Consider the following 25,844-nt stretch of genomic DNA (forward strand, 5'->3'; position numbering starts at 1 on the left):
CGCGGCGACAGCACTTTCTGTCTCTATCAGAAGAAAAGTAAAGTGCCCAAAATTGAGAAACAAAATCTATCGGTTATCGAGCAGAGCATAAATAGTAAATATTGCGCACAAGTTGGTGCGTTGAAACACAAATTACAAAGAGTATCGCTGCTCGCGAGTAAAATCGGCACACTGTGTGGCTCACAACTACAACTATTTTGAATCTTGTAAAATTACAAAGTCGCTATACTCGAGGGCAGACTAAAAACAGCTACAGTTGACATGCTTGGGCATGTAACAGGTTAGTAGTAAATATCAAACAAGGTCGAGTTTATAAAGCAATATTTATAAAGTAAAATAAGTAAAGGCATGCTAAAAGATTGATGGCAAGTTGAATATTTTATTTTTGCTGCACATGTTGATAATGCGTAAGTGTTGTTGTGAGCACACATTTTTAAACAGACGGTGCGCACCATAAGGAACTAAGGAACTAGAAGAACGAAAAGAACGTGCCAACTTAGATATGTGTGCGCGCGTGTGTGTGTGTGTGTAGGCCTTTCTGTGTCGGTTTGTTTGTTTGTATGTGTGCGTGTGCTTGCAGTATGTGAATGTTAATATGTAATGAAGAAGTAGGCGCTGCAATAATAATATTGCTTTAACTTTATTTTTTTGTTTCATTGCAACGAAATCGGTAAACTTGCGTCTACGTCTCATTTGACAAATAGATGCCATTGAAGTAAAAACGTGCAACAGCAACAACGACAAACAATTTTATTGCCGCGACGAAATAAATTCACGCGCAAAAGTGACAGCAGCACAAGAATAAGCATTAGATTTTCAGTTTTTCTTATTTCTTTGCTCACACTTATTTGAGTTTGGGGCAAAACAAAATAAAAAACAACAACAACAACAACTGTGCATATATTTCAGGTGAGTTGCAGACACAGACTAAAACAAAAAGAACACAAAATAAGAAGGCAGACAAAAAAATACCAGACTGAATAACAATTGCAGCAACAATTTGCGAGTTTAAAATATAAAGAAGAAGACAAAAACAGAGAAACTTGGCGCTATGAGCGTGGACACGTATGCGCCAAGCTCGGCGCTTTCATTCCTGGACCTCGACGATGCTGAGCTGCTGCGTGGCGCCGACACGCAGCCGACGCCATTTGATTTTCGCGACTTCAGCATGCCGTCCAATGCGCAGAGTCAGACCCAAGGCGATCAGCTGGATCTGCAGGTAAGTTCTGGCTAAAGACAATTGCCGCTGAGTTCATCACTAATTTTACTTTTCAGCCGTCACGCCGACCAAGCAGTGATATGAACTCCCGGCTGGTTTCGATGACCAACGATTTGGCTGATCTGCAGTTCGAGGAGGAAGATGACGAGGGCGGCGGTGGCAGCGGCGTCATTGTAGGCAGTGGCGGCGGTGTGGGTGGCGCTGCCTTTGCCAAGGAGCTGCCGGCACATGCCTGCAAATACTGCGGCATACATGATCCTGCGACAGTGGTCATGTGCAACAATTGCAAAAAGTGGTTCTGTAATGGACGTGGCAGCACTTCTGGCTCGCATATAATCAATCATCTGGTGCGCGCAAAGCATCGCGAGGTGACGCTGCATGGTGACGGCCCCTTGGGCGAGACCATACTTGAGTGTTACTCCTGCGGCGTGCGCAATGTTTTTGTGCTGGGCTTCATACCTGCCAAGGCGGATTCGGTGGTGGTGCTGCTGTGCCGCCAGCCCTGCGCCGCACAAAACTCGCTCAAAGACATGAACTGGGATCAGGATCAATGGAAGCCCTTGATTTCGGATCGCTGCTTTCTGGCCTGGCTGGTGAAGCAGCCCAGCGAGCAGGGCCAGCTGCGCGCGCGCCAAATCAGCGCTGCGCAGATCAACAAGCTTGAAGAGCTGTGGAAGGACAACATTGAAGCCACATTTCAGGATCTGGAAAAGCCAGGCATTGACTCGGAGCCGGCGCAAGTGTTGCTGCGCTATGAGGACGGCTATCAGTATGAGAAGACCTTTGGTCCGTTGGTGCGTCTCGAGGCGGAGTACGACAAGAAGCTGAAGGAGTCGGCCACACAGGAGAACATCGAGGTGCGCTGGGATGTGGGCCTGAACAAGAAGACAATCGCCTACTTTACGTTGGCCAAAACGGACTCGGACATGAAGCTCATGCATGGCGATGAGCTGCGTCTGCGCTATGTGGGGGAGCTCTGCGCGCCCTGGAGCGAGATTGGGCATGTAATCAAGGTGCCCGATAACTTTGGCGACGATGTTGGCCTAGAGCTCAAGAGCTCCTCCAATGCGCCCGTCAAGTGCACCAGCAATTTTAGCGTGGACTTTATCTGGAAGTGCACCAGCTTCGATCGCATGTCCCGTGCGCTGCGCAACTTTGCCATGGATCGCAATTCCGTCTCCAATTACATCTACTCGCGCTTGATGGGTCATGGACGCGCCGATGGCAGCGATGAGGTGCTCTTCCGCTGTCCACAGCCAAAGCTTTATAGCGCGCCGCATCTGCCGGACTTGAATCGCTCCCAGGTGTATGCCGTCAAGCATGCGCTGCAGCGTCCGCTTAGCTTGATACAGGGACCGCCCGGCACGGGCAAGACTGTCACCTCGGCGACCATTGTCTACCAGCTGGTGAAGCAGCATGGCGGCACGGTGCTCGTCTGCGCGCCCAGCAACACGGCCGTGGATCAGCTGACCGAGAAAATACATCGCACCAACTTGAAGGTGGTGCGCTTGTGTGCCAAGAGTCGTGAGGCCATCGACAGTCCCGTTAGCTTTCTGGCGCTGCACAATCAAATACGCAACATGGAATCGAACACGGAGCTGAAGAAGCTGCAGCAGCTCAAAGACGAAACCGGCGAGCTGAGCTCCGCGGATGAAAAACGCTATCGCAGCTTGAAGCGCAACTCGGAGAACCAACTGCTCGAGGCGGCCGATGTCATCTGTTGCACCTGCGTGGGCGCCGGCGATTCTCGGCTCTCACGCATCAAGTTCACTTCCATACTGATCGACGAGTCCATGCAGTCCACCGAGCCGGAGTGCATGGTGCCCGTCGTGCTGGGCGCCAAGCAATTAATTCTCGTCGGCGATCACTGCCAGCTTGGCCCCGTGGTCATGTGCAAGAAGGCAGCGCGTGCTGGTCTCTCCCAGAGTCTGTTCGAGCGTCTCGTCGTGCTGGGCATACGTCCATTCCGACTGGAGGTGCAGTATCGCATGCATCCGGAGTTGTCGCAGTTTCCGTCCAACTTCTTCTACGAGGGATCGCTGCAGAATGGCGTCTGCGCCGAGGATCGCCGCCTCAAGCTGGACTTCCCGTGGCCACAGCCGGAGCGCCCCATGTTCTTCCTGGTCACCCAAGGGCAGGAGGAAATCGCCGGCTCAGGCACATCGTTTCTCAATCGCACCGAGGCGGCCAATGTGGAGAAGATCACCACGCGCTTCCTCAAGGCGGGCGTCAAGCCGGAACAGATCGGCATTATTACGCCGTATGAGGGACAGCGCGCCTATCTGGTCCAGTATATGCAGTACCAGGGCAGTCTGCACTCGCGGCTGTATCAGGAGATTGAGATTGCCAGCGTGGACGCCTTCCAGGGGCGCGAGAAGGACATCATCATCATGTCCTGCGTGCGCTCCAATGAACGCCAAGGCATTGGCTTCCTCAACGATCCGCGGCGTCTCAATGTGGCGCTCACGCGCGCCAAATACGGCATCATCATTGTGGGCAATCCCAAGGTGCTGGCCAAGCAGCAGCTGTGGAATCACTTGCTCAACTTCTACAAGGATCGCAAGGTGCTCGTCGAGGGCTCGCTGAACAATCTCAAGGAATCGCTCATACACTTCCAAAAGCCCAAAAAGTTGGTCAACAGCATGAACATTGGCGCCCACTTCATGTCCACCATGATGGCTGATGCCAAGGAGGTGATGGTGCCCGGCTCGATCTACGATCGCAGTGGCGCCTATGCGCGCCAGCTGGCTCCCGTTGCTCCCAGTCCCGTGCAGTCCATGAACGGTGCCGGCTCCCACTTTATGACGCCCTATGCCGCCGGCTATGGCAACAATATCAACGCCCCCAGTCCTACGCCCTATGCCGGCAACAATAATAACAATAACATCCACAGCAGCAACAGCAATAATAATAATTATGGCAACGCCAGCGGCCCCAACTCTGGCAATCCCAACTGGCATGCGGCGCATCTGCACGACTCCATTGGCATGATATCCAGCGAGCATAACGCCGCCGCCTTGAGCAACATGCCCGTGCCCGTGGGCATGTTCATGAACATGAGCAATCTGCCGCCGCGTTTCTACAATCAGCACCAGCAGACAATCATGGCGGCCAAGCAGAATCGGGCGATGCACAGCTATGCGCCACCCTATGCTGCTGCAGTTGGCTCCACTGCCGCCGGCTCTGGCTCGGCTATCAACGCAGGCGCCGGCGCTGTGACCAAAAAGTCCAGCAAGCAGCCAAAGCAAAAGTCATCCAGCAATGGCATCGCTACGAACGCTCCAGCGGCGTCGGTGGCGCCCTTCAGTCAGGCCATCTCCATGTCGCTGCAGATGACGCAGCCGAGCGGCTTTGCGCTCTCGCAGCAGCCGGAGCTGTCGCAGGACTTTGGACAAATCTCGCAAATGGACGGTTTGCTTTCGGAAGATGTTGGCTTCGGTGTGGTAAGTAGCGATCTCTTATACTTATACACTCTTATACTCATCATGCTCTCTCTCTCTCTGTCTCTCTCTTGCAGTCAGAACGCAGTTTGAATCAATTTTCGCAGCCTTACTGAGTGGGCTGAGGCAGTGCGCAAAAATTGCAAACAACAATTTAGCAGCAGCAGCAACAACAGCAACAAACAAACACTTAATGCAGACAAACAAAACAAATTGAAAAAACAAAAACGTATAAACTTTGAAGTTATCAACAGCAGCAGCAGCAGCAGCGGCGGCGACGGCAGCAGCGACGGCACGGCAGCAGCAGCGGCGCAGCAGCAGCAGAAGCTAGCAATGTCGTGAAACGTGCAGCAGGCAAAGCTAGCAGCAGAAACAACAGCAATTCACAAAACACACACATACAGAACAGAGAGAGATAGAGAGCAGAACAATACACCGAAGTGAGCAGGCTAGCAAAAGCAGAAAGAGAGCAAGAGCGAGAGAGTGATAAAGTGCATGGTGATCAGCGAACTTGTAAGCCCCACGCACTTGTCTGCCACTCCAGCTACACACTACACTACACACACACACACACACACACATACATACAACACACACAAACTGCCTTACAGCGCTGCTAATTGAAACTGTTAGCGTTAGCAGTGCATGTATCGGCAGCAGCAGCAAGCCTAACATTGGCATAACAGCGGACACACACACACATGTGTATGGCATATGGGAAGAAAGCAAGTGGCGGCGCGGAGGATCAGCTATATAACAGACAATATGGCGGCAGCTAACAGAGAATGAGTCCTGGCGATTGCGGAGGCGGCGTCTATCGAAACGCGCACTTGGCGCATGGCCTTACTTACCCATTAGTAAGCGGCCCCAGACCAGACTCAGTCCAGGCCAAGCCATTGGTTGTAATGCGTCATGTTTCGTTTCGTTTTATACAAGGGACAATGGATAGCAACTATAAAAAGGCAACAAATTTTAAGCAAAATATTCTTATTGATTCTCCTGTTATGCGAATTTTGTGCGCGGAAAGTGCCGCTACTAAATTTTCAATAACTTTCAACTCCTCTTGGTTATTTTGTTTTTGCATAATTTCTTTATTTATTCTTTTTTATATATATTTTGGTACATTCTAAAATACATTCATACCCACTGTTGTGTATTAAAAAGTAACCAGCATAACTTTTGCAAAGTTTATATGTTTATTTAATAACGCCCATTGCCATTTGTTTCTGTGCGACAAGCAACGCAAAAAAAAAAAAATGTAAAAAAAAAAGAAAAACTTTTGTTTTGAATCAAACTCAATGTTACTGTCAATGAAATTCAGTTAATTTTCAATTTTGTTTATTAATATTTGCTTATGTGCGTGTACATTGAGAATTAAAATGTACATAAAAAAATATACATACATATATATAATTGGGAAAATGGATTTTATCACCGGTTTTTGTTTACAAGACAGACGAAAAACATAAAATATATAGACAAGAAAATAATAATAGTATTGTAACAGATATGGTATATTTTTTCTAAAAACATACTTAAAATATTGTGATTGATTCCTCCCCTCCCGTTTTACTTGAAAAGCAACTGTTTTAACAAATTCTGAATAAAAGATTTCATTTAATTTTTTTGTTGTACACAAGAAACATGTAAACGAAAGTTGCCAATTTATTTATGTTTCAGTTCAATCGATCGATTGAGCTCGAACTCGAGAGCAGCTTTCGCTAACATATCTCTTGATGGATTCTTTGATTTTACATAGTTTACTGGATTATATTCATATTCACATCGATGTTTCGAAAAATGCATGTCCAGGGAGCAGCTCCCTGCCATGCTTACAATAATTAACGCGGATGGGTTCAAACTATACAAATACAATCGACAGTTTGATAAAATTGACTTTATATAATTTAAATAGAGCACATTGACAAGGAAAAAGCGCTACATTCGAACTCATTCGAGTTCGAATTTACAAAATGCATTCTAAACATTTGAATATTTTAATTTTACATCGAGATTTTTTTTTAAGATTTTTGATTATTTAATTTTTTTTATATATTTAGACACATAGTATATTTTGTTAAGCTTTTTTTTCAAACTCATTTTTAGATTTTATGCTTTTTTTTTGTAAGTTTAGTTTAAGTTTTTTGATAAATTTATATATTGACTAATTTATAATGCCATTAGATATTACGTTGAGCTACTTTTGATTAATTATTGTATTTTTTTTTGTATATTTGATATAATTTTTGGTGGAATGCTTGATGGCTGACGCTGTCGTTACATCCAAAATTCGGGCTGTAAGAGAGGCTATAATAGATAGATAGTTAAAATCTTAGGCTTGATGTGCACATAAAACATTTGACACACATAGTGTATATAAATAATAGCCATAAAAAATACAACATTTGATACAAAGCAGTATATAACTATAACAGACAGGGACTTTAACTAACTAGCGAGCAATACAATACAAACTTAACAAACATTGAGGTAAACAATATCACAGTACAGTATACAACAGTTCATTTGATAATCTAACCTTATCCTAAGTAATCTTTGCTGTTCTTATAGCATGGTAGTGGCTCCACCGCCGCCACTGCGTGCTTGTTGCATGTGTGATGCATACAACGGATGTGAGTGTGGCGCCGCCGCCGCAGCTGCTAGCGGCATGGACGCTGGACGTTGGCTCTGATGTAGGGGCGAGAATATGGATGAGATGTCCAAGGTGTGCTCCAGACGACGCGCAGAGCCCACAATGACGGCCTTGACACGCTCAAAGGTGCCATAATCGTAAACGGAACGCGCCGTATTCGACAGATCAAAGGGCTCTGCAACATGAAATAAATAATTGAGTTATGAGAGCGCTGTGAAATTGAATGCTGTGCTGCTACCCTCAATGTTGAGCTCCTTCCACTGTTGCATATCGTTCTTGGGACTCTTGGCCAGGCGGCAGGCAGCCACAGGCAATATGCCGCCCGTGCGAATGGATATGGCGTTGTTGCGAAAACTACAAATACAACAAATTGCAAGCTCAATAATTTGATTTGATTGTTGTTAGTTGTCAACGCACTCGAAGTTGCTGTAGTATTTGAGAAAGCCCAGCAAGTGCTCGCCCAGCGACTGTTTGTTGTGCGTCTGATATGGCTCGATGGGTTCGATCAGATCCAAGTCAAGGCAATCCTGCTGACCCAAAGCGAACTTCTCCGGATACATGGCCTGCAGACAGGGCAGCACATGTGGCACACAGCCAAACTGCAGATAGTGCAGCACCATCAACACCAGCGAGTAGCTCGATATGGTCATGCGCTTAGCATCGTTAATATCATGATATTGCGCCCACAGCTTGACAATCACCACCAGCGGACGTGTGCGCCAATCCACTGCAATTACAACTTGGCTTAAACAAAATAAATATAAATATTTCCCTGGACTTACACTGGGCGTAGAATTGCAACAAATACGTGTTCTTAATTCCCACACTATTGTTGTAATTGAGATCAACTTCGATGCCATTGCAGCGATCCTTGAAGCGCAAAATGGGCACGCGCGCCTCAATCAAGTTGTAATCCTGAAAGCTGTCTGCAATAAACAATTTTTAGAAGCATATATATTTTAGCTTTAACTTATATATTTAGATGTGCTTTGTTTGCTTGCCCGTTTTCTTAAGCAGCGCATTGAATAGATTCAATATCATCAACGCCTCGGTGCGCTGCTCGTTGTGGAAAGGATGCAGTTGTTGCTGCTGCTGCTGCTGCAGCTGCAGCTGCTGATGCGATTGCTGCTCCGGCAATAGGCACATATCGATGTCCGATGTGTCCGTGCCAAAGCCCGTTATGGTCGAGCCCACCAAGCAGATGCGATAACGCGAACCCATGGGCTGCTGCAAGTAACTTGGAAATAAATAAAATTGCAGCCAACCGATGGCACTGCTCACATTTATAAAAACTAATAGATAGCGCCATAGACGCATCTTCAGCTTGAACTTAGTCTGCGTCTGCTGTGCGCCGCGAAAGCGTTTCCAAATCTCCAGTGACAGATTATCGTATTTACAGTGGCACACCAGCTGCTCCGGCTGCACAGTCAGCTCCAGATTGCGTGCATGCTCGATGTAACGATCTGGCGGCAAGACCAGCTCATACCAGTTGGCTGGCCAGCCGGCATAGATGCTGCCAAACGGCAACATGGGATGCGGAGCATTTAGAAGCGGCGATGTCGACAGCAGCGGCGACAACGGCTGCTGCTGCCCAGTAACATTGGGCGTGGCGCTTGTGGGTGTGGGTGACACCGACAGCAGTTCCGCAGGTGTCAAGCTGCAATACAAAATTATGCAATTTATGCTTTATTCTAATGCAAGGCACCTACCGGTTGCGATTGCTCCACTGTGAGTCGCTAGCCAGCGAGCCGGTGGACGAGGCTGGCGATACAGTTGGACGTCGTGGTAGCAAAAGATTGGGATTGTGATTAGAGCTGCCCGAAATGCTGTAGCAAGGTGAAGTGGCATGTGCCCAGCTGCTGTAGCTATCGCCATAGCTAAAGAACACTTGCTGCTGCTGCTGCTGCTGCTGCTGCTGCTGATGCTGTGGCTTAAACATTTTCTGTGGCTGTGGCTGCTGCAAGAGAAACGGCAGCGGAGCATAACTAGGACTCTGCACGCTGAGGACAGCAGCAGTGGGCATATCCATACTCTTTTGGCTGCTGGCAGCAGACTGCTCGCTGTGGTTGCTGCTGTTGTTGCTGGCAGCAGCAGCAGTGATCGCTTCATCGAGCTGCGCGCAGCTGATCATGTTGGTGGGCGTGGTTGCTTCTGCTGTAAGCGGCATGCCTGGCGACAGCAGCAGCACAGTTGGCGCTTGTGGTGGCGGCGGTTGCATAAACATGTTAATGCCGGCAGCAGCTTCGCTGGTTGCTGGCAGAGCCGCTGCCGGCGGCGGCTGCGGAGTAAGCCCTGTACTGAGCAATATGGACGGCAAAGTCTTATGACTTACTGTTGGTGTTGTTATAATTGCAGCAGCAGCAGCTGCAGCTGTTGCCGTAGACGTTGTCGGCTGGTTGTCCACACTTACGTAGGTAAGATTATAGGCGTTTTGATAGCCAGCGCTCGTCGGTGTGCCACTGCTAGGCATGAGCGTTTGATAGGCATGGTGATAGTAACCATTCTGAGCAGCAGCAACTGCGCCAGCAGCAGCAGCAGCATTCTGCATGCGTCTATGAGCAACATTAAAATTATTGGACGGCACGATTTCAATGGATTTTTGTACTGATGCTGCATTGAAGTTTGGCTTCTTGTTTCGTCTATAGTGCTGCGTATTTTGCATGTGATTTTGTTGTTGCTGCTGCTGCTGCTGCTGTTGCTGTTGCTGGTAGCTGTTGTAGTTGTTGCTACGATAACGCAACTGATAGTTGTTAGCTGCTAGTTGTTGCTGCTGCTGCTGCTGCTGTGGCTGCTGCTGCTGTTGTTGTTGTTGGCTGTTCTTGCTGCCATCAGGCAACATTTCCTTTTGCATAAAGGATGCAATAGTCAATTGCTTAGGCTGTGAATAGTAATATGAATAAAAGTGTGGTTGCTGTTGCTGCTGTTGGTGCTGCTGTTGTTGTTGTTGTTTTTGTGCTGCCGCATCGTTTGGCAGCTCGGCAGTTGCCTTTTGAGTAGCCAATGCTGCCTGCAATTGCTGCTGCAACAAAATGAAAGTTTTATTGTAATTTGTTCAACTTAAGATCAAACCAAAAATGATCATTGCTCACTTGTTTTTGCTGCAATGTTGGCTGCTGCGGATAGCTTGTCTTCCAGAAACATAATGGCTGCTGTCGCTGCGCTTGCTGCTGCTGCTGCTTTAAGCTCTGCTCCTGTGTAGCAGTGGCTGCTGTTGTGGCTGCCGCCGCTGGCGTCTTGGACTCGGCTGGCTTTTGTCGCTGATCCTCGCTGTTGCTGCCGCCTGTTGCTGTTGTGCTGCTTGTGGAGGATTCGGAGCAGCCGCGGAAATATACAGAAGAGCTTGTTGATTCTGCTGAAGTTGAAAGCGCATTACGCTTTTTGTTATTGTTATTACTATTATTATGACTATTTGATTTATTTAGTGACTTGTTTGCGCTGTTGTAGTTGGTGTTGCTGTCGCTATTGTTGTTGCTATCATTGCTGCTGCTGCTGCTGTTGATTTTACTATTGTTGCTGTCATTGTTCGTTTTATAGCTAGCTTTGTCTACAATATTTTGATTTTTGACCAGCATATTATTGTTGTTGATCAGCTTGGATGTGGATGTTGGATGTTGTTGTTGCTGCTGTTCTTGATAATACAGCGCATGTTGCTGCTGCTGCTGCTGTTGGTTGCAGTTGTAGTTACTACTGTTGTTGCCATAATATTTTTTGCGACTAAAATTATTAGCATTGTTGCTATAGGACGGCATCTGTTGCTGTTGCTGCTGCGAATGCTGTGACTGTTGTTGTTGTTGTTGTTGCTGTTGCTGTTGTGTGGGTTGTGGTTGACGCTTACCCATCTTGCTATCACTGCTATTGTTGTTGTTATTATATTTCGCCTGGCGCAGCATTTGACCTAGTTTATTACTGTGATTGTTGTTGCCGTACTTGTTGTATTTGACCTGCGCGCCACAACGAAAATCCCTTTGAATTTGCTGGCCTGTTGCAGCGGTGGGTGCAACAGTTACCTCCGAAGTCCCGGGCAAAACAACGTTAGTAGCAAATATTTTCATTTCAGCTCTGGTCGTGTACATTGCCCAATGTTGCAATTAGTAATATTATATTTTTATTGTTTTTAATTTGTACTTTTTAAGCTTTTGCAAATGTTGCTTAAAGAGACGACTGCACTTTGCTTAAATTAATTTATTGTAAATATGTTTGTATATTTAAAATTTTTTTATTTCTTTATATTTTTTATGTTTTTTTTGTTGTTGATTTTAATTTTTGTTAATTTTGTATTTTGTTATTTCAATTTTTCGTTTTATTTTCTTTCTTTATTTTCTTGTACTTGTGTGAATTTTTTCAAATTTTGTTGTGGCACTTCTTTTTCTGCACCCGGCTGTATATATACACATATACACAATAACTGTTATTTTCATGCGAGTATGCGTGTTAATGTGTGCACCGATTGCAAGTGCAAGTGCATGTGCATAAATTATTGAGATGTGACGTGCAAGAGAGAAGACAGTATTATCCGTTATTCTGTTAAGTGGACGCACAGTGTGAAAAAATTTAGCTTGAACGGAAAATGGCGGCAAATTAAATAATTGCATAAAATCATTAAAAAATCCATTTTTATGTTTATCTAGCTAAGCTTACCTTATTGTGACGAATTTAATACATTTTTCTTCATCTCAGTTCGTATAAGTTGAGAAAAACGGTGCTTTAACTTGAAATGCGTCTGGCGCACGGCTCCGTTTTCATTTATTTTTTATTCTATTTACACACACAATGGGCACATTAATATTGTTATAAACATTCATTAAAATATGTTGCACATCTTAATTTCATATATATTTTCATAACGCTAAAAACTAAAAAAAAAGTTAACACCGCGCTTTGTTTTAATTGACAAGTAGAAACTATTAGGTATCGATGATCAAAGTTAGATCGATAATAATGATCGATCCTTTTTTGAATAAACAAAGCTTTACGTAATTGCCTTTAATAGAATTTAACAAATGAAGTCAACATTTAAGCTAAATATGAGTACAGTTTCAGTATTTATTAAAGAGTGTCTTCCAGAAGAGGCGAGCTGGTAAAATAGCGTCTCGCTTTATACAACTAGCATCTGTCAGGCTAGAATAAAAGTAAAAGGATTTATTTTAGCAAATATTAATTGAATTCTTTTAACTTACATAAAGTGCGCCCGCCGCAGTCGCTCTAAGTAGCCATCTGTTGCCACGGCAGGCAGAAATATTTTTCGTACCACACGTGGAATCTGTGGCAACAGCTGTCGAGATAACTTCAAATGTCCATTTGCCGCACTAGCGACCTCAAAAACACACTCTTCGACGCCTTTGTCATCACGTTTGCTGCGCAGAATACGTTCCTGACTGACACCATGGCGAACTAGCACCTCGAGCGGTATACAGACTGTCTGTTGGCGCCCAGTGTGTGGTATGGCTCGAAGCATCATTGCAATGCCCTGTGCTTTGCCCAGATGCGAGGCAGCATGATCAACCTGCATGTCTTTTATGCCACTTAGCTCCACTAGCAGGTGGAGCATTGAGGAGCATGTTTGTTCTGCATATTCCTCCAGCTCACGCAGTGTCTCAAACGCCTGATTAGGAGCACGTTCGCGTGCTGTAACCAGTCGGCGTAGAAATATTTTATTCAGCTTTCGATTGCCCACTGTGCGTCGCAGCTCACGCAGGACAGGCTGATCCTTAACGTACGATCTATCTGCTTCAGGATCGAAGCACTTGTCAATCGAGTCGTACCAAAACTTCAGGCGTAGTTTTGCTATTTGAGGCTCGCTCACCTGCAAAATCAAACACTCTGTACATCTTTCGAGCCACGATCAATAATCATAACTCACCTGTCCGCTTACAGAGCGGGAAACTTCCACGTTGAATGCGCGTAGAGCAAAGGCAGCAGGACGCATCCCCTGCGGTAGCAGGAGTGTGCTTAGATAATTCTCATAGTCATATTTTCTGTTCGGTAATTAACTTAAGTTTCTGGTTTCTTTTTTGTTTCAACGGCAAATACTTACTCAACAAGACTCATGCAATATTTGGCACCGAATTTATCACCTCTACTGACAGCGTCAGTTGGTTTTGCTTTGCTGAATTGTTGCTTCGTCTTCTGCTGAGCGGTGACCCCTGCGCCAGCACCAGCCCCAGTAGTATTCACATGTCGATTTTTAAGTTGGGACATAAAAAGTTGTCCATTATTTTGTAACAGGCGCCGCATTTGTTTTTCTCGCTACTTAACAGAACTACTCCTCCGCTGTTAAGCAGTATGCTCACTGCATAGTGATGGTATAACCCATAACATGTTAAGCAGTATCATCCAGTAAGAGCAGGATTTTCACAGAAAAAACTACGAAATATGTAGCGTAACTTATTTATTGAATGTATAACTTGATGTTCACATTTGGGGTCAATTGTGTTATGATAAAACTAAGTAAAATTTAAGCGAAATATTGGCTTTACAATTGGATTTGATCAATTCATGAAAAGTACATCGATAACCGATAAGATTATTCATTGCAACGATGTAGCAAAACACTCATCGCTGGTTTTTTTCTAGCCGCCATTCAAAAGAGTGTGTTTCGACAGCATTTTGTCATAAGTTTAAAATTAAATAGTGCAAAAGTTCAAAACAAATCAAACAACATTTCCTCAAGTGGTAAGTTGACACTATAGATATAAGCAATCTATGCATTTTCGACTCTAAACATAATTCTTCCACGAAAGCAATTGCAATAGCTAGCTAGCGTGTGTTTATTTACTTGCGTTCTCATATGTGTGCGTATTATTGTAACTAAATATGTTATACGCAGAGTAAAATAATATGTCTTATCATATTTGTTGCTTATAATGTAAATATATAATGAATTTGCTTAAAATATATAAATTCCATTGGTACAGGCGCATGTACCATGTACGTTGGTACACTACGTTTCCGTTGGACAATAGGCAAAACGTAAAACCAATGTATTTGTGAAGAACGTAATGCCTGAAAATGGTAATACGGCGCTAAGTTTACATTTAATGAGCATTGAACATATGTTATGCATGGCAATTTATTTAATGTTAGTCTAGCCTATTGTAAAACCAACAAAAAGGCTTTAATTTAAGTGAAATATTAAAATTACGTTTGTAGGGCTGTCAAGTAATTCTCATTGCGCTGTAGCAAACAGTTAATGCTTGCGATGGTGTGACAACCCTAGCAAGTAATCGAGAATTATTAGCCCACGGTCGATACGTTTTAGATTTTTCTGTGCTAAGCAGATTTTCGTGTGCACCAAATATAAAAGAATTAGAAAAACAAATAATTCAATTGTGCGTTAAAGTGAGTGTATAAATACGTGAAAGAAATAATACAGTTATAAATATACGAATGGTGTTGACATCAAAACAAAATCCGATGGGCAAAATAGTATAAATACATATGGAAAAAAATCGCTAACAGCGATAGCAATAACAAAAAACAGCAACCACACAACAACAACATCAGCGACAACAGCAACGTGTGTGTGCGTGCGTATGTATGTATGTTTGTAAATGCGTGTGTGTGTGTGTGTTGTAATTGAACGGATAGCGACTGCGACACAAAAAAAAAATAAAGTAAAATAAAATTGGAGTGTATACAAATTAGCAACGTGAACTGAACGACGGCATTCCTTGACTGGCACTGCGTAGCAACAATACTGACTAACAAACACTTGGAAAATGCTGCAGCAGATGGAACAGGATCAATAGCATATAACGGAACGGCATAGGGAACGACGAAGCAGCAACATTGAGGGGAGGTGGAATCACGCGCTCAGCCAATACGGAAACGCAAAGAGAAAAAATGTTAGCTAAACGCTAAGTTATCTACAATTATTATTTATTGGCGTTCACATACATTACGCCGTAATGCATGCGTATATGTGTGTGTGTATTTGCGTGCCTGTATACATGTGTGTGTGTGTGAGAAACCCAATTGGGCAGCAACTGTCTCGAATTTCTAAAGCTCAAAATGCATAAGCACGCGTCTGTGTAGCCTATTAATTTAGCATATTATAAATTGATGACTATTTACTCGCTTTAGTGCCATATTTGCGATATTGTCTCAGCTTTAGCTGAACCGAGAAACCGAAACCGAAGCTCAAACTAATTGCTGCCTACAGTTGAGTGCGCAAAACATGCGCGCGCCTGATGACGTACAACTGTACATACATACATACAATCATACAAACATACATATGTATGAATGTATATGTATCTATGGAAAATGTCCGTGGGTCTTATTGTCCGGCAATTGGCACAGTTGCAATTTATATTTACTACTTTGTGCACACCTCTGCTCTAGTTGAGCTGACACAGCTTGTTCATCCTGAATCGCTTGTGCATATAGTCGACCAGTCGGTTGGTCAGGCAGTCAGTCAGACCGCAGTTAGTTCATTTGTTAGCCTCAAGGTTGCCTCCAGCGCTTCAATTGTATAACAGCAAGTGTTGTTGTCTTTATCTTTTGTTATTCTATACTCCAGCAGACCACAACCAAACGGTTGTGCTTATGCATATATTTACTATTTACATAGTAACGACATACATATGTATATAGTATTTTAATAGAGACGAAAGTTAATGCCACAGACACAAACACACACACACACACACACACACATACTCACTTAGACGCAAGTAGACGCCGCACAACAAATGTTGTTCCAATGTTTACTATTGAAATTCTTACAGAGCGCAACAACAAGCCGCAGACCCAACGAACTTGAGCTGAGCTGTTAACAAGCGATTAAGACAGAGAGCGAGAACGGGAACGAGATCGCGATGGTGAGCACAAATCTGGTGGTACCAGTGGTGCTGTGGGGTCCCACAGCGCCAACGCACTGCATCTCCAGCGTCTTTTTGTCAGAGGATCAATGCACGCTGGTCACCGGCTGTTACGATGGACAGATCTGCCTGTGGCAGGTGGATCCGAGCACACTAAAGATGTCACCACGCTGCCTGCTCGTTGGACACTCGGCGCCAGTGCTGTGCCTGGTGCGTGCCTCCATGCTGGCGGAGAATAACTTTCTTGTGAGCTCCTCGGAGAACGGCGAGATGTGCACATGGGATCTGATCGATGGCAAGTGCACAGAGGCAGTGAAGCTGCCACAAGTGCATACACAAATCCAAAGCTATCACACAGCCAACAGCGAGGATGTGCGTCTCTTTTGCATCGGCTACTATGCCGAAATAATGGTCATGGATCCATTCAGTCTGGAGGTTATCTATGTGCTCAGCTCCAAGGTTAAGCCCGACTGGATATCGGCCATACACGTGCTACGCCCGATGCGACGCAAAGACGATGTGGTGCTGGCCATAACCACGACAGGCACCGTCAAGGTGTGGACACTCACCGGCAATGAGAACAAGCATGCAGAGCCCATCTATGAGAATGAGTCGAAGGAAATACGTTGCCTCAATGCCATAACGATGAACTGCTGCGCACAGAATCAACGCACCGTGCTCCTGGTCTGCACCAAGTATTGGCAGATCTACGATGCGGGCGATTTTACAGTATTATGCTCGGTTATAGCGCCGGCACGTGAGCGCTGGCAGGGCGGCGATTTCATCAGCTCGGATCGTGTTATGCTTTGGACAGACGAGGGCAAGGGCTATCTGTATAAGCTGCCCGCCAACTGCATTCCGGACAATAAGGAGTTTCACTCGAAGAGCGTCGTGCGCGATGCTCCCTATCTTTACTATGTGCTCCAGCATGCTGGCGACAAGGTGCTCTCCTGCCCGCCGGCCATGAAGTTGCTGGCCACGCCCAATCAGACGCACTTTCTGCTGCGCGGCGACTCCGAGGGCTACATCTCGGTGTGGCATGTGCCGGAGGTGCCGCTGGACAACATTGCCATACTGCAGGCCAAGCAGATGCCGCCGCGCATACAGAAGCCGCATGTCTGCACCTCGCTGGTGGAGGCCTGGTCCATCATGGATCCACCGCCAGTGGGTATACTGGATCAGCTGTCGCGCATCACAGAGTCGCCCGTGAAGCTCACCTCGAGCATTTATCTGCCACAGCAGAGTCGCCTGGTCATTGGACGCGAGGATGGCAGCATTGTCATTGTGCCCGCCACACAAACCGTCATGATGCAGCTGCTCGTGGGCATCAAGCAGAACTTCAGCGACTGGCCCTCGCACCAGATACTCTACGGACACCGTGGACGCGTCAATTGCCTGCTCTGCCCCAGCATGGTGCACACACGCTACGAGAAGTCGCATCTGCTCTCGGGCGGCATCGACTTCGCCGTCTGCCTGTGGGATCTGTACAGCGGCAGCTTGCTCCATCGCTTCTGTGTGCATGCGGGCGAGATTACGCAGCTGCTGGTGCCGCCCGAGAGCTGCAGCCCGCGCATACTCAAGTGCATCTGTTCGGTGGCATCGGATCATTCGGTGACGCTCGTTAGTTTGCAGGAGCGCAAGTGCGTGACGCTGGCCAGTCGACATCTGTTTCCGGTGGTGACAATCAAGTGGCGGCCACTGGATGATTTCCTTATTGTCGGCTGCTCCGATGGCAGCGTCTATGTCTGGCAAATGGAGACGGGTCATCTGGATCGCGTGCTGCACGGCATGCTCGCCGAGGAGGTGCTCTCCGCCTGCGATGAGCAGTCGTTGGAGGATGGTGGTCATGCTGGCGGTGGCGGCAGCGCTGCTGCTGCCGCTGGTGCAGCCAGCGAAATGGGCATGGCCAATCCGGCGGTGCACTTCTTCCGTGGCCTCAAGTCGCGCAACATGAATGCCATGCGGCATGCCACACAGCGTGGCATACACCAGCTGCAACAGCTGCAGGGCCACAATCAGGGCAACTTTGATTTCCTCATGAAGCATCGCAGCAATCCCTTGGTCATCCAAGGACTGCGCACCAATCCCAAAGACGCCGAGAGCCACATTCTGTTCTTCGACATCGAAGGCCTGATCTTCGAGCTGCACAGCGAGGAGTATGCCCAGATGACGCCGGCCACGCTGGAGGCGCTGGGTGTGCAGCTGCAGCATGCCAAGGATGGCAAGTCCATGCACATTGATGCGAGCAAGAAGATTGGCGACTTCTTCAAGCAGGTGAAGAACAAGGCGGGCGATGTGGAGAAGATACTCAAGGACAAGGACAAGCACGGGCTGGTCCAGAAGTTCAAGGAGAAGACCGATCTCGTCGAGAAGAAGGTCCAGGCCAAGGTGGAGAGTCTGCAGAAGGCGGTGGAGACCCAGGGCGAGGGTGAGCTGCCGCCGCAACAGGATCTGAAGAGCAAGATTGCCTCCAAGATGGAGGTGACGCATGTCATGGAAGTGGCTCAGCTGCTGCTCTCGCTGCTGCACTCCTGGGGCCTCGATCCGCATCTGGACAAGGTATGCGAGTCGCAATTGGGTCTGCTGCGTCCCATTGTGCCCATCTCCTATGGCGTGCTCTCCAAGGCCGGCTACATGTCGCTGCTGCTGCCCACCTGGCAGAACAACTATGCCATACCGCCGGGCCTGCAACTGCTGCCCACCAGCTCGAAGAAGCGCGCCCTGCCCGAGGAGCTGCAGCGCCTGGAGCAGCTGACAGCGATATTCACCTCGCGCCTGCACTGGGAGCTGAGCACAACGCTGACATCGAATCACATCTTGGCACTGGTGGCCATGTCCAATACGCTGATGTCCATGAGCGCCGCCAGCTTTCTGCCGGACAGCGAGAAGCACAAGAAGCTGCAGCGCCTGGCGCAGCGCACCGAGAGCACGCTGAGCAACGAGGAGGAGCGCGAGGAGCTGCTGGCCCATCACACCTCGCAGATCAAGCAGGGCTGGAGTCTGCTCTCCACCCACCATTGCTTCCTGCTGCCGGACAAGATCGAGGCGCTGGAGCCCAAGAAGTTCAAGCGTCCGCAGGTCGAGATGATGGTCAAGCGCTGGCAGCATCATTGCATCGAAATACGCGAGGCGGCGCAGCAGATACTGCTGGGCGAGCTGACGCGCATGGGCAAGAAGGGACGCAAGCAGCTGGTCGAGAGCTGGGCACAGTATCTGCCGCTCTACACGCACACGGAGCCAATTGTGGGCGCCCAGCAGCTGACTCAGGCACCGGCCGCGGGCGCAGGCGGCGCCAACAGTGCGGTGGGCAATGGCAATGCTGCCGCTGGTGTGGGCGTGGGCATTGGTGGCGTCAGCGGCGTCAACAGCGGCGATGCACAGCAGGACGAGGACTATGAGGAGGAGGAGGAGGAGATTATACGCAAGCCGTCCAGCCTGTCGGAGCTGAAGCGCAAGCAGACCACCGCTGTCATTCTGCTGGGCGTCATTGGCGCCGAGTTTGGCCAGGACATTTCACAGGAGTCGCCCAATCATCGTGGCAGCATCAGCGCCGCTGCCGCCGCCGGCAACGAGCGCCGCAAGTCCTCCGTCGTGGAAGGCTTCGGCATAGCCAACAATCTGGCGCGGCTCACTTCCATGGCACTGGCGCATCTGCTCTATGCGCCGCCATCGCCCAAGCTGCCCCAGTACACGCCGCTGCGTCGCGCCGCCATCGATCTGCTGGGACGCGGCTTCACCGTCTGGGAGCCGTATCTGGATGTGTCCAAGGTGCTGCTGGGCCTGCTCGAGATCAGCTGCGAGGGCAAGTCGGTGCCCAATCTGAACTACAAGCTGCCGCTGACGCCACAGGCGGACGCCTGCCGCACTGCACGCCACGCACTGCGTCTGATCGCCACGGCACGTCCGGCCGCCTTCATTACCACCATGGCCCGGGAGGTGGCGCGCTACAATACGATGCAACAGAATGCGCAGTCCATCAATGCGCCCTTGACGCAGTCCGTGCTCTACAAGGCCAAGAGCGAGATCTTGCAGTGCGTCGAGATGCTGATTGACAAAATGCAATCGGAGATCGCCGGACTGCTGGTGGAGGTGATGGACATTGCGCTGCACTGCGTCGACAGCAATGAGCTGAAGTCACGCGGCCTCGCCGAGCTCTGTCCGGCCATCTGTAAATTCAATCAGATTTCGCACTGCGCCCAGACGCGTCGCATTGCGGTGGGCGCCAACAGCGGCAATCTGGCCATCTATGAGCTGCGCCAGAACAAGTGCCAGATGATACCGGCGCATACGCATCCGATTACCTCGCTGGCCTTCTCGCCCGACGGCAAGTACCTAGTCTCCTATTCCTGTGCCGAGAATCGTCTCTCGTTTTGGCAAACCAGCACGGGCATGTTCGGCCTGGGCCAGTCGCAGACGCGCTGCACCAAGGGCTACTCCACGGCGCCCATACCGGACGTCTCGCGCCTGAATCCGATGCGGCTGGCCAAGCTTGTCTGGATCAACAATCGCACGGTCACACTCATGCTGGCCGATGGCTCCGAGACGCGTTTCAATGTCTAAGCTCCGAATGAATGGAATGAAACGGAATGAAACAGAATGGAATGCAATGGAATGTGGAATGTGGGTTATCCGTCGTTAGACCACTAACTGAGCAGCTCAGCTGCAAGCATTACTATTTAGGCAATCAAGCGAACGCGTGCTTCTAAAGCGAGCGGCGGTTATAAAACAATAAACACACAAATAGTCAAATGCGTTAAACAATAGTCTAACTAACAAAACAAAAACATTTAGCTAAAGCAAGTGGCAGTTTGCAGTTGGCAGTAGCAATATACTATAGAGAGAGAGTCCAACGACAGTAACAATAATGCAACAAAAACAAAAAGAGAAACTGTTATTTATTATTATATATAATTATACTACTATATTTGTACTTGTATATGTATTTTAATTGTATTTGTGCGATTTTAAAAAATGTTCACCTTTGTCCCCCAGAGTTAAAAGAAAGTTATCGTGTTTAACTTTTCAATTCAGCCCGCCATTTATTCCAAATTCCGAAACAATTGCCCAACGCGCGCATCGCATCAATTTTTTTGGAGTGCTACGCCTCCAACCAACTATAAACTTAGCTAACAAACAAAACATAATAACTAAAACCAGTTGCTTTTTATTTTTATTGAACATATTATTAATTGAGAGTGTTAGTTGATGTTTTTTTTTTTTTTTATTTTATAAAACCTACATGTGTAATTGTTTCGATTTCGGAATTATGCAAGCATTGTGGCTGTTGAAATATCTAGTAAACGTGTATTCTAGGCAAGCTTTTTGTTTTGTTGTTTATTTAAAAACGTAATTTATAAAATATACATATATACTTAAATAAAGAAATACAAGAATAAAAATGTTTGAAACTTACAAAAACAAAAAACGCGATTCATACATTTGTGTTGTTACAAAATGGAATTGAAACGAAAATAACGATAACAAAGAATTACTATATATATGAAAGAAAGAAGAAAAAAAAACAATACAAAGAATTATCACTACTTTACTATGCTGTAATTATTATTATTATTGATATTTGTTATGCCTAATGTATTGTTATATATCTATATTCACTTGAAACACTGCAATCAAACAAAAACTTACGAGCAACAAATTTAAAAAAATAATATTCTGCCATCAGGAAAACAAAAAACACTTAAGCATACTACTTACATTTAATTTTTTTTTTTTTTGTTTCCTCTTGATCAGCCCTATATATAATCACACCTATTATATATAGTTGAAAAAAAAATGCAATTTTTTTTAACATTGTTATTTTGCAATTTGTACGTTAACTGCTTTATTATTACTAAAACTTAAATATATGCATATTATAAATGGAAAACTTAGCAAATTATTAAAATGTATTTCTATATGTATGTTAAAAATTACACATACACACACACACACACCTACACACGATTATGTGCATTATAACATTGTTAAATGAAATGAATTGTATTTGTGCTTAATTTGAATTACGAATATTTATGTATATTCACGCTGATTAATATATATATATAAAACATATTTATATGTATATTCGAGGTCCTTCAAAGTATTACACATAAAGAAACACAATATATACATATATTTATGTATATCTATTATACATACATCAAATAAAGTCAACCAAACATGAACCAATTACTAATGTTTTTATTAAGAGATGTATGAATTTTCAATTTATCAGTTGGGTTGCAGTTCTGCTTATCATTATCATAATTTTTGAATTTCTTAGAGCAAGATGCCTTAATTGTTGATTTCATTATTTTATTCAAAAAAATGCTTCAGATCGTCTAGAGAAATAGAATAGAATACAATCAAAAATCATTTTCCAATTTACTGAATGAATTTATTGATTATTTATCTAATCATAAATATATTTTATACTTATTTTACTGTTTGATTTTTTATATAATAATTAATTTCTAAGCATTCAAACAAAAGGTAGCTAGTTTTAGCGTTAATCTCGCTAAATTAGGTTACATAAGGCGTCGATGTTAAATGTCTGTTAACTAGCTGTTAACTAAGCGCGAGCGCGCTCTCTCTCTGACAATTGCGCTCACTTTGTTTTCTGGTTTACATATATATATGTAAATAGTAAATAAACATGATATATGTAAATATCTAAATAATTATTTTGCAATGTCTCTTGTAGCAACTCGTTGTTGGCGAAGATGCTTGAAGCGGAGACCACCCCCAAACCACCAAGCAATAGAGGCAGGCCCAGAAAGACGGCGCTGGCTGGGCGACCAAAGGTGACCAAACCAAGTGCAGCTAATAAAGAGGAAGAAGTCAGCCCCAGGGCTGCCAAATCCAAGGAGCACAAAGCTAGCGACAATGAAGATGAGACCATCGATGATGCGGAGATGCCAACAGCAGAGGAAGTTCATCAGCTGCATGATGACGACGACGACGATGAGGACAGCAGCGAAGAAGCAGTCGACGATCTAAAAGATGAGCCGCCATCCTTCAGTCTGGCCACGCTCGGATTGCAGCGCGTGGGCACCGCACCGCCGCCAAAGCCCAAAGTGTCAAAGGCGCCCGTGCTGCCGCTCAATGCACGTGGCATGCCGGCACGCATACGCAAGCGTAATCCCTTGTTCTACGACGAGAACATCATCAACGATGACAAGCCGCTGCGCATGAGTCTGGCGCCCAAGAAGCAGGCAACCGGCACCAGTCCCGGCAAGCAGCTGACGCCATCCAAGATATTGAAGAAGCGCAAGGGCGTCGTCTCGCGCTACATGCGCGACAACAGCAATGGCAATGACAACAGCGAAAGCTCCACCAGCGGCACCGCTGGCAAGCAGCGCAAGCTAAGCGGCAAACTGCTGGCGCTGCCCACAATGTCCTCACCTGGCAAGGGAGCAGCGAAGTTGGGCAAAGGCAAAGGCAGTGCAGCTGCCATGGCCGCAGCAGCGGCGGCAGAAAATGCTCGGAAGGAAGCAGAGCTGCAGTCGGCGGCAAATAAGCGTCTGGGCCAGTCGATTGGACTTCGCTTGCGCAATCTACTGAAGCTGCCCAAGGCACACAAGTGGGCCATAGCCGAGTGGTTCTATTCGTATATCGACAAGCCGCTCTTTGAGTGCAAATACGACTTTATGAACCATGTGAACGAGCTGGCGCCGCTGCTGGGCACACGCAAGTTGAACCGCCACGAATGGGTGAACATCAGACGTCGCATGGGACGCCCCAGACGCTGCTCGGCGGCATTCTTTTCGGAGGAGCGACGCGAGCTGGAGCGCAAGCGTACGCTGATACGCACGCTGCAGTCGCGCAAGCCGGGCGAGTGCAAGGACACGCTGCTGCTGGCCGATATGCCGGAGAAGATACCAATGCCGCTGCCGCTGGGCACCAAGGTAACGGCGCGTCTGCGTACGCCGCAGGACGGCATCTTTGCGGGCACCGTGGCTGCCTATGATTCGCGCTATGCCCTCTATAGAGTGACCTTTGAGCGTGCCGGCCTGGGCACACAGTCCATACCGGACTATGAGATTGTGTCGGAGAACTTCCACGAGATGCTGCCGCTGCACAGCTTCACCAAAGATTTCCGACCCAATCTGATGAGCATTTATCAGACGAACAACCTGGGCTTTACCACCAATCTGGGCTTCACCACCAATCTGGCCAGCAGCTTTCAGAGCAAGCGTTATCCACTCGTTGCCACCATCTCGACCTCGACCAGCAATAGCAACAGCAATAGCAATTGCCCATTGACGCCACAAAGGAATCTGGCGAATAATAATGCGGCCGCACGCAATGCACTGAGCATGCAGCTGAACAAGAGCGATCCGCTTTTGGGACAGGATGCCGTCGAGAGTCCACTCAGGCAGCAGCTGGCGCGGCATCATGGCTATCCCATGAAGCTGCTGGAGCATCTGGTGTTGCTGCAAAACAAAATTTCGCTCAAGGAGGCGAAGGTGCAAAAGCTCAGCGAGATGAACTCCATGGCGGAGCTGGCCATTGGCGATCTGCTGGGTCAGGAGGAGGGCGGCGACGCTGCACGTCGTCAGATGCGCGATGAATTCCAGCGTCGCTATGCTTCCAATATCATATCAATTGAGCGCATCAATCGCGATCTCATGTACGAGCTGAACAAGGTGCAGGAGCTCTCCAGCGTGCTGACCCGTGATCCCAATGTACAGGCCATGATATCGCCCACGCTGTTGCGCGAGGAGTGTCGCGCCAAGGCCAGCCAGACGGTCGATATATTGAACAAGGGCGTGGTGAAAAATAAGCGCATGGTCACGCTGCTCAAGAAACTCACTACACTGCTGATTGTCACACAGAATCTGGACAGCGAGTGCGAGGCAGCCGAGGTGAATAAAGTGCTTGAGGGTTGCATTGAGGAGGTGCGCACCAACCTTGTCGCCGACTCCAACTCGGAGGTTTTCCAGAAGAATGTACAGCAGCGCTTGGAGTACATTGCCTTGGACATAAATCGTAACATTGAGGAGCGTAGTTTCTCGCAACAACAAGCGGATGCGTCCAAGTCCCCCAAGTCGCCCAAATTGGAAGCTGAGGGCGACAAAGTGCCCAAGGACGATGAGGGGCAGAAATCTGATAAGCTAGCTAAGTCCATAGAGCAGCGAAAGCAACAGATTTTGAATAAGCTTTTAGCATCAAATGTGGAGCGCATGGAGATAGACCTTGACCAAGAAGATGACGATGAGGAAGACGAGTCAAAGACCGGAGATGAGACAAAACCAAATGATGACGAGACCGAAGATTCGGATGCGCATACATCAGAAAAAACAACGCGCAAGCAACTGGAGATCATAAATGTGGACGAAATATGTGGCGAGGACACACAAATTACCATCGAGTCCTTGCGTGAGTCCGAGGATGAAAGTCATGATGAGCATGAAGAGACCGAAAAGGTCACACACAGTCAAGTACTTATTATTGACTCCAGCTCCCAGGAGGAATTCACGTTCGAAAAGTAACGAGTAGCGAGTAACGAATGTAGCCCTAGTTATTTTTACCTCTTAAATCGCGCAAAATCCTTAATTAATTTTTTTTCTTTTACCCCAAACATGATTATTCGATTTTATTGCATTTTGCATTGATTTGATATAAAATATATATCAAAATAACAATTTGCCCTATATCCCAAAAAAATACACATTCAACTTTTTTTTTTCTATTTTTTGTGCTTATAT

General features: G+C 46.7%; 5 protein-coding genes across 7 annotated transcripts; 3 read left to right on the forward strand and 2 right to left on the reverse strand.

The window, feature by feature from the left end:
- The first annotated feature begins 88 nt into the window (after positions 1-88).
- LOC108606237 (regulator of nonsense transcripts 1 homolog) lies at positions 89-4,793 on the forward strand. Of its 3 annotated transcripts, XM_017996179.1 has the most exons (5): positions 89-280; positions 705-909; positions 994-1,219; positions 1,276-4,662; positions 4,737-4,793. In XM_017996179.1, exons 3-5 carry the CDS (start codon positions 1,052-1,054, stop codon positions 4,773-4,775), a joined length of 3,594 nt encoding a protein of 1,197 aa, XP_017851668.1. In that variant the 5' UTR covers positions 89-280; positions 705-909; positions 994-1,051; the 3' UTR covers positions 4,776-4,793. The 3 variants fall into 3 exon arrangements, with proteins under 3 accessions (XP_017851668.1, XP_017851667.1, XP_017851669.1); XM_017996178.1 differs by having other exon boundaries at positions 705-1,219; XM_017996180.1 differs by lacking the exon at positions 705-909 and having other exon boundaries at positions 910-1,219.
- Positions 4,794-6,871: 2,078 nt separating this feature from the next.
- LOC108605383 (poly(A) RNA polymerase gld-2 homolog B) lies at positions 6,872-11,385 on the reverse strand. The gene is given in 11 exon segments (XM_033294499.1): positions 6,872-7,487; positions 7,551-7,666; positions 7,730-8,039; positions 8,095-8,238; positions 8,314-8,539; positions 8,594-8,969; positions 9,022-10,328; positions 10,402-10,554; positions 10,678-11,073; positions 11,076-11,204; positions 11,206-11,385. Coding segments are annotated over 11 exon segments (3,600 nt in total). The 3' UTR covers positions 6,872-7,224.
- A 781-nt stretch (positions 11,386-12,166) lies between these two features.
- On the reverse strand, positions 12,167-13,642 carry LOC108606442 (NADH dehydrogenase (ubiquinone) complex I, assembly factor 6 homolog). The gene is made up of 4 exons (XM_017996553.1): positions 13,347-13,642; positions 13,173-13,287; positions 12,490-13,115; positions 12,167-12,430 (listed from the first exon to the last, which is right to left on the reverse strand). The coding sequence occupies exons 1-4, from the start codon at positions 13,544-13,546 to the stop codon at positions 12,349-12,351; spliced, it is 1,023 nt and encodes a 340-aa protein (XP_017852042.1). The 5' UTR covers positions 13,547-13,642; the 3' UTR covers positions 12,167-12,348.
- Positions 13,643-13,869: 227 nt separating this feature from the next.
- On the forward strand, positions 13,870-25,724 carry LOC108606440. Its single transcript, XM_017996552.1, has 2 exons — positions 13,870-13,984; positions 22,838-25,724. The coding sequence occupies exon 2, from the start codon at positions 22,857-22,859 to the stop codon at positions 25,626-25,628; it is 2,772 nt and encodes a 923-aa protein (XP_017852041.1). The 5' UTR covers positions 13,870-13,984; positions 22,838-22,856; the 3' UTR covers positions 25,629-25,724.
- Positions 14,599-21,045, forward strand: LOC108606439 (WD repeat-containing protein 7). The gene is made up of 2 exons (XM_017996551.2): positions 14,599-15,156; positions 16,042-21,045. The coding sequence occupies exon 2, from the start codon at positions 16,132-16,134 to the stop codon at positions 20,692-20,694; it is 4,563 nt and encodes a 1,520-aa protein (XP_017852040.1). The 5' UTR covers positions 14,599-15,156; positions 16,042-16,131; the 3' UTR covers positions 20,695-21,045.
- Positions 25,725-25,844: the final 120 nt, after the last annotated feature.

The sequence above is a fragment of the Drosophila busckii genome, chromosome X, assembly GCF_011750605.1.
Source record: "Drosophila busckii strain San Diego stock center, stock number 13000-0081.31 chromosome X, ASM1175060v1, whole genome shotgun sequence".
NCBI classification, from domain to species: Eukaryota; Metazoa; Arthropoda; class Insecta; order Diptera; family Drosophilidae; genus Drosophila; species Drosophila busckii.